This window comes from the organism of the source record quoted next, unplaced genomic scaffold (genome assembly GCF_019419815.1).
Source record: "Pyrus x bretschneideri cultivar Hongxiangsu unplaced genomic scaffold, Pyrus_bretschneideri_v1 Contig16, whole genome shotgun sequence".
NCBI classification, from domain to species: Eukaryota; Viridiplantae; Streptophyta; class Magnoliopsida; order Rosales; family Rosaceae; genus Pyrus; species Pyrus x bretschneideri.
Window position 1 is genome coordinate 3,614,522 of NW_025999457.1, and position 7,808 is coordinate 3,622,329.

Consider the following 7,808-nt stretch of genomic DNA (forward strand, 5'->3'; position numbering starts at 1 on the left):
AAAATTTAAAATTTTTTATAAAAAATAAAAATTGATGCGAATTCTAGTCTTACATTTTGTTTTGTTTTTTGTCAACAAAAACGTAGTTTTGGATTAGATGGTGCCGTGTGTCTCCAGGCTTTGTGCAAGTTTTAGATATTTTGAGGTGGGACTTGGTTGGGTGCTACCTCACCGTTGGGAGGGATACCTGAATGGTGTCATTGTCAAGACTCAAATGCTGGCTTTGTTGATGCTTTTCCAGGGACCGGGAGTGTTCATCAGTTTACTCACACGTTGCAGATTGAGGCGATGATTTGTTTCTCTATTAAAAAGATGATACAACGTAGTTTACTAAATATAATCTTCATAGCATTTTACCGTCTTTTTAATGTAAATGTCAATGTCATGTGGACCGAGTTTTTCTTGGCCTTCATGACATTTACATTTCTTGGTCTTCATGTTTAGATTTAGGCTCATTATCGATAAATTATCTATCGTTTCTTTCATAAACAATGTTATTATATTTCTTGTGCTTATGACAAGAATCGCTCATATTGTAAATCATTCTATGGAGATTATGTCTAAAAATTTAATTATAACTATAATAAATAGATAGACAGTTCGTAATATTTTTATCAATACTGACCATTTGGTCTAGGTGCATTTTTGTTCACCATTCTCAATTGGTGGTAATGCTCACCACCTATTTATCACCGTTGAATGAATTTAAATTTTGAAATTTGTATATATCCACTACACAGATTTCAAATTTAAACTCTTATAACGGTGATAAGTAAGTTGATGCTCTAACTTGAAAATGATAAGCAAAAATATTTCCATTTAATTTTGTCCTATTTGACGACTAAAACGATCTCTTATATGCACATCTCAAATTTATATTTGGAAAACCGACTACCCCGTCCCTCCCTGCTCCCAATGGAGGAGGATTCTACCCTTCCATCCCCTCCTATTTGAACGGTCACGGTTAAGCTACGTCGACATCTTATATTGATTTTTTTATAGAGATAATAAGATAAAAAACAATGTATGAGATAAGAGAATGAAAGAGGATGAAAATAGGAGGATAAATAATCCTCCTCTACCCCCAACAACAAAAAGAGCAAAAAAAAGTAGATACAAAAGGGCTTCCCACTCTTAGAGTGTCATGGGCATGGAATATGGCCAACTTGGAGTCCTTGTTACAGAAATGCACCTCCCTCGCGTGCATCAAGCAGCTCCAAGCGCACCTTCTTACCAGTGGCAAATTCCAATTCTACCCCTCCCTCACCACCACACTCCTCGAGCGCTGCGCCCTCTCCCCCGTCGCCAACCTCCCTTACGCCACAGCCCTCTTCCGCCACCTCCAAAACCCTTCCACCAATCAATGGAACGCCGTCGTTCGAGGCCTCGCCCAGAGCCTCCAACCCACCCAAGCCATCGCATGGTACAAGACCATGTCCCAAGCTTCCCAGAAAATCGACGCCCTCACGTGCTCCTTCGCTCTAAAGGCGTGCGCACGGGCATTGGCTTTCTGTGAGGCAATGCAGATTCACTCTCAGATTGTACAGTTCGGATTTGGAGCCGACGTGCTGCTGCGAACCACTTTGCTGGACGTCTATGCGAAAGTGGGTGATTTGGGGTTTGCACAGAAGGTGTTTGATGAAATGGGTCAAAGAGATATTGCTTGTTGGAATGCTTTAATTTCTGGGTTGGCTCAGGGGAATCGACCCACTGAAGCTATAGCTTTGTTTCAGAGAATGAGCGAGGAAGAGGGTTTGAAGCCTAATGAAGTCACGGTTCTTGGTGCGCTCTCCGCCTGTTCGCAATTGGGTGCACTCAAAAGAGGAGAGAAAGTACATGCCTATATAATGGATGAGAAGCTTGATATGCACGTCATTGTTTGCAATGCGGTTATTGATATGTATGCGAAATGCGGCTTTGAGGACAAAGCATATTTGGTGTTTGAGAATATGAAATGTGGGAAGAATCTAATAACGTGGAATACGATGATTATGGCGTTTGCTATGCATGGCAATGGTGACAAAGCACTTGAGCTTTTCGGACAGATGGATAAAAGTGAGGTGTGCCCAGATGCAGTGTCGTATCTTGCTGCTTTGTGTGCCTGCAACCATGCCGGGCTGGTGGCAGATGGGGTCAGGTTATTTAATTCGATGGCAGGGCATGGGGTTGCCCCTAATGTTAAGCATTATGGAACTGTGGTTGATTTGCTGGGAAGAGCTGGGCGTATTCAAGAGGCTTACGAGATTATAAATTCTATGTCTATGTTTCCTGATGTGGTACTCTGGCAAACTTTACTTGGTGCTAGCAAGACTTATAGGAATGTAGAGATGGCAGAACTGGCGTCTCGGAAACTGATTGAGTTGGGGTCTAAGGGTTGTGGTGATTTCGTGTTGTTATCAAATGTTTACGCGGCTCATGAGAGATGGGATGATGTAGGCAGAGTGAGGGAGGCCATGAAGAAAAGGGATGTGAAGAAGATACCGGGTTTTGGGTACATAGAAGTGGAAGGTATGATACACAAATTCGTGAATGGTGATCAGAGCCATACTAATTGGCGTGAGATTTATGCAAAGCTGGATGAGATCATGTTCAGGATTAAAGCCTATGGATATGCGGCCAAGACTAATAATGTGCTGCATGATATAGGGGAGGAGGAAAAAGAGAATGCATTGAGCTACCACTGCGAGAAATTGGCTGTGGCGTTTGGTTTGATTAGTACCAGTGAAGGGACACCAATTCAAGTGATTAAGAACCTAAGAATATGTGAGGATTGCCATGTTGTGATCAAACTTATTTCGAAGGTTTATAACAGGGAAATAATTGTGAGGGATCGAGCCCGGTTTCACAGATTTAAAGAAGGATTATGCTCTTGCAGAGATTATTGGTGACATTCATATGTTATAAACGTATAAAGCAAACTGGAGATTTGAAATAAGTGATTTCCAGTTAATTTGAAGAGACGTTCTGAAAGAACATATCCCTTCTCTGGTGTTTTGATACTGTTCCAGTGACGGTTAGTAATTTTTTCAACTTGTTTTAGTCCAAATCAGTCATTAGTTGTACACTTCATTCCCAATGATTCAGGGAAGATAAGTTTGAATGGATCGCCACTGCCGTTAAGCCTTCTCTAGTAACTGGTGAGAAACTGTAACTGCAGCACCGCACAAACACACTTTTGCTATACATAGTTGTCTCAGATTTGGGGTGGTAAAACCCTGCAATGAAAAGTTAGATTCTATTCCGTATGTCTCTTGTTGATCATACGTAACCACTGTATGGCATGGTATGAGGCAGACAAATTGTCTAGCCAAAATGAGAACTCACCAGCATGTGCTCTCAAGTGTAGAGGAATAAGATTGAGGGTTTGACGCCTCTCAGATGCCCCTCTGGACGTTTGCTTTTTGTTACCGTTAAGTCTCATTTGGAAGCTTACGACTGCGAAAAAAAAAGGAAGGCATACCATTGTTTCAAGAATTTGTTGTAGGTTGAAGAACCTGTATCTCGGGGGATCATGATGCTTAGCGTGCACAGCATTTGGCGCTGAAGTGTGCGTTATACCTAGTGTTCGGACAGGGTTGTGCCAACATACTATGATTCCTATACATGCGTGGATAGCGTCGTGTTGTTGATCAATTCGTTCTACCAGTTTGTGCAATGAGGCTTACCAGATTTTGTATGATGGTACCTTTTTCTCCTCTGAAAGCCTGCTCTTTCTGTTGATTATGAAGTGCATGACGGATGTGAGTTGCAAGGATGGTACCACCTTAAATGACTTCACACAGGAGGCCGAGATTAGGATCGCGATCAAAGACAAGCCGGAAATGTTTATCACACCTTCAGGCTTCAGTTGTAATTATACTTGACCAACAGCGATGATGATGCAGTTTGATAACATAACGCGTTGAAATTGCCCGAGAATAGAGCATTATACTTTAAACAAGTGTGTCTAATTTCTGATATAGTAAGAAGAATTCTGCAATCAAGCTAAACTTGAGATCGTGTTCGTTCGTTTAATTGAATTCTTTGAAGGCACATACAAACAAGTACATCGATGAGGTCTGGACAGGCCTCTTATGCCCCCTTAAAACCAGTGTTTAATAACAATGAACAAAATATGCTACAAATTAGACAGCCAGAATCTCACAATTACAATGCATAAGGCAGGTTGGTGGTTTTAACACAACCAAGCAAAGAGAAAATTACTGTCACAACCAGAAAAGGACTAACCCGAACGACAAAACCCTCCTGCTAGAGCCTGGAACAGAGCCTCGACGTCACGATTCTAATTCAGATTTCCATGAGTGACCGACGCCTCAGCAAAATAATTTCTCAGCGTGAAGTGAGCTTCAATTAGTAAACTGCTGTGATTCAACTATCTTTCATTGCCTTCATTGCCCTCGCTTCAAACCCCCCTTCCGGTCTCTTGACAAGATCATACGGCATATAGGTGCCAAAAAGTTTATCCCATATCGGGAAAAATGGCTGGGAATAGTTGTACTTCAAGCCTTGAAGTTGATGGTGTATGTCATGATAAGCAGTGTTGTTCTGGAATAAAAGATGGAATATATTACCAGGCAACCAAAGCCCACAGTGATCATCGACAGTTTTAATCACGGCAAAGCAGAAGAATATAACAGCTGTTCGTGCTGTCATCCCTGAGACTAGAAATGAGAGAGCCCCGCCAAAAGTGTCGAGCAAGAGACCCTCAAGTGGGTGATTATAAAGGGCTCCAATCGCATATGGAACAACGAGTCTGTGGTGCTGAGAGTGGACATGGCGATACAAAAACTTGTTCTGATGCATGTAGCGGTGCACAAAGTACTGCCATGTATCCATTACTAGCATTGCGATAACAATCTGGACAATCTGCACAGCTATCGAGGGCTGAATTGTGACCCCGGAGATATTCGCCTTCGAGGTCAACTGTAGCAAAAATGCATGAACTTTTTAGTCAGAATATTAGTTGATAGAAAGGACCTTCCAAATTGGACATAGAGGTCCTAACAGTTTGCTACAAATATTGATATGAAATCAATGCAAGTTGAGAGAGTTGGGACGGTAAAGTTAGGAAGAACAGAAATCGGAAACAAATGTATTGGTCTTATCCATCATTGGGGGGAATTAGACACTACGAATAAAGACCTACTATGAGTCACAGATCGTAACAAAATGTGGATTGGTTAACGTACAATTGCCTACGCTAAATCACTTGTCCAAATTGCAGAGAACGTAAACAATACACCTCATGTAAGACAGTGAAGCTACTGACTCCACCCATCAACCAACCATGGCTTTCAATCTCAAAGCACTGCCAGATCAACCACATTGACTATACACAATTGTAAATTAAAAAAAAAAATTAGACAAAGCACCGCCAAAGCACATTGACTATACCACATTGACTATCAAAGCACTGCCAGATCAACCACATTGACTATACCAACCAAGGCTTTCAATCTCAAGGCCTTCAACTCTTCAACTTCTAAACAAAAAGAGAAAGGAAACACCCAAGCAAAACAGACATAAAAATACAAAAAAATTAAAAAAAAAAAAAAAAAAAAAGGCATGTAAGATTAGTATAAATAAAAGCGCTGGTAGATAACAGTCATCACATACTACAGCATATTGACTACATCAAAGTCTTCAGTAGTATATGACAAAGCTCAGTGATGACAACGAATCCAGCCAGCTAGGTAAGGATGAATATTTATTAAGAGAAACTGCTTCTAATCTCACCCACATTCAAAACGATAAATGTCATCTCTCACATTGTGCTCTGCACATCAATGTTGTCCAGATTTTGAAACACATCTTATAACCTAGATCTAACATCTCAAAAACATGCATCACACGAATATCAGTGTACCAGCAGAGTACCCAAGGAACTATAATCATCCCCAGCCTAGATTTCGTAAAATTCCTAGTGCCTTTTAAAGCCCACCCTCACTATGCTTTTAGGTACGGAAACATTGTTTTTTCATATTTCAATTTTTGTTTTTTCTATGTTTGGACCAGAGGAACCCTGTTCTCTAAAAGGACAATATGCCACAGTGGCACCATGATGCAAAGTATTAACATGCCATCCTTCTGCATGGCAGCATTAACAGAAGGAAACAGCAAGATTGATGGTATAAAGGACACATGAAGCCTTATGAAGTACCGTTCAAAATCCCAACTTAGTTATCAACATGCTAAAGATAAATTTGTACTTAATTTAGCTTGACCTAGAAACTATTGTGAATTCAAAGAGTGTCTCACAAGAAAACATGAGCATCCTTTCAGACATTTTTATGTTTCATTTCCATGTTTCACTGCCTCATGACTAAAAACGGTAGAATTAACAGGTCTCTCCAGTAGTCTCATTCGGTAGGTATGGAAGGTAGCTGGTGTTTGTAGACGCTCATTGTCAAAGGTTTGATTATTTATCTATTTATTTTTTTGAAGAACCCATTGGCAATGTTGGTTGTAAAGTGCTTCACCAAATAATGCAATAAATACAGGTGAATACAAAATCTAGGATTGTAGGATCGCAAATTACACGGCATGCAATTGTACTGAACAATGATATGCATGAACAAAGACATCAAATGAACGGGAAACTTGAAGACTGAGAAGGCATCAAGTTTAGAGCCAAAGTCTAGACGGAATCAAGGAACCAAGACAACCAAGACAAGATCAGGACATCGTCAAGCCCTTGGAGTCTTCAAGTAGGGTAGTTTGTGTCTAAAGCGTCTAGAACATGTCCATGGTAAACCCAAAATAGAAGGAGAAAGATCGGTACATTGCACTAAGCAACTTTCTACATTAGTGTATCAGAAGGTGATTCTCAAACAGCCTGCAATTGGATCATGTCTAATTCTTAGGAACCGTCACTCCATACGAATTCCAATAGTTATGCAGGCACATACCCATATATATTTACATCTATGAACATGGATGAAAATGAAGCACATTCCGCATAAATTGGCATAATTGAGATAATGAACAAGTTGAAGTAACTGACCAAGAAGAGGCCCTGAGCAACGGTGGCCTGGATGAGCTGTTGAAGCAAAACACCCTTAACGACAGAGGGGAGAGGCATCGAGTTCTTCTCGTCTTCCTCTCTTCTTGTATGCAACCGGTAATTGTCCAAGGGCGGCAACAACTGGTAAGCCCCCGCATACAACCAGTAAACCAAAATTGGGGCAAAAGTCCCCATTACCTCATCACTCACATAACCTTCCCAGAACACCATTGCTTTTGTTCTTCTTTCGAAATTTGAATCCAATTGAAGCTTATATCATATTAGTCCCTAAACAAAATCCACTACATTTACAGTTGTAGATCTAGAATTTGAATGCACATTCTCTGAACCCTGAAAATTAAAAATCAGGGAATAATAAAGGAATAAATGCCAGAGTTTCTGATTGTTTCCTGATAGTAATCAATCAACAATGCACAAGTTACTACTCTTCAAGTTTTCAAATTTTCCTTTTGGAATTTCTCGGAAACCATACAGAGCAGAGAAAGAATTTTACTTACCCAAATACATAAAAAACCACAAAGACATTGTAATCAAATTGAGAGCAGAAGAAGAAATAGGGGTTTGGACCGACTTACAGAGAATGTGGGTTCTCATTCAGATCTAAGGCCCTGTTGGCGCACAGCAATGCGGAAACTCTCTTTTGCCGTTAGCAGTTGTGAGATTCAAACGGATTTAAAATGTAGGAAAAAGGGTTCTGTGATCTTGTTTGGGAGACGAGAAATTTAATGTTGTTTGAAATTTCTCTCTCTTTTCCTGCTGCATTCTCTTTTTATAGCTACTACTA

General features: G+C 40.4%; 2 protein-coding genes across 2 annotated transcripts; one reads left to right on the forward strand and one right to left on the reverse strand.

The window, feature by feature from the left end:
- Window positions 1-1,071: 1,071 nt before the first annotated feature.
- LOC103931958 (pentatricopeptide repeat-containing protein At1g34160) lies at window positions 1,072-2,980 on the forward strand. Its single transcript, XM_009341488.3, has one exon. The coding sequence runs from the start codon at window positions 1,158-1,160 to the stop codon at window positions 2,886-2,888; it is 1,731 nt and encodes a 576-aa protein (XP_009339763.3). The 5' UTR covers window positions 1,072-1,157; the 3' UTR covers window positions 2,889-2,980.
- Window positions 2,981-3,985: 1,005 nt separating this feature from the next.
- Window positions 3,986-7,808, reverse strand: LOC125475747 (very-long-chain aldehyde decarbonylase GL1-9-like). The gene is made up of 3 exons (XM_048580987.1): window positions 7,600-7,808; window positions 7,004-7,354; window positions 3,986-4,923 (listed from the first exon to the last, which is right to left on the reverse strand). The coding sequence occupies exons 2-3, from the start codon at window positions 7,232-7,234 to the stop codon at window positions 4,369-4,371; spliced, it is 786 nt and encodes a 261-aa protein (XP_048436944.1). The 5' UTR covers window positions 7,235-7,354; window positions 7,600-7,808; the 3' UTR covers window positions 3,986-4,368.

Excerpts from the sequence above, each read along its gene's own strand:
- LOC103931958 (XM_009341488.3), top strand. The coding sequence starts at position 1,158 with ATGGCCAACTTGGAGTCCTTGTTACAGAAATGCACCTCCCTCGCGTGC.
- LOC125475747 (XM_048580987.1), bottom strand. The coding sequence starts at position 7,234 with ATGGTGTTCTGGGAAGGTTATGTGAGTGATGAGGTAATGGGGACTTTT. Across the intron at positions 4,924-7,003 it reads TTGCTCAGGGCCTCTTCTTG|TTGACCTCGAAGGCGAATAT; the intron begins GTCAGTTACTTC and ends TTTTTGCTACAG.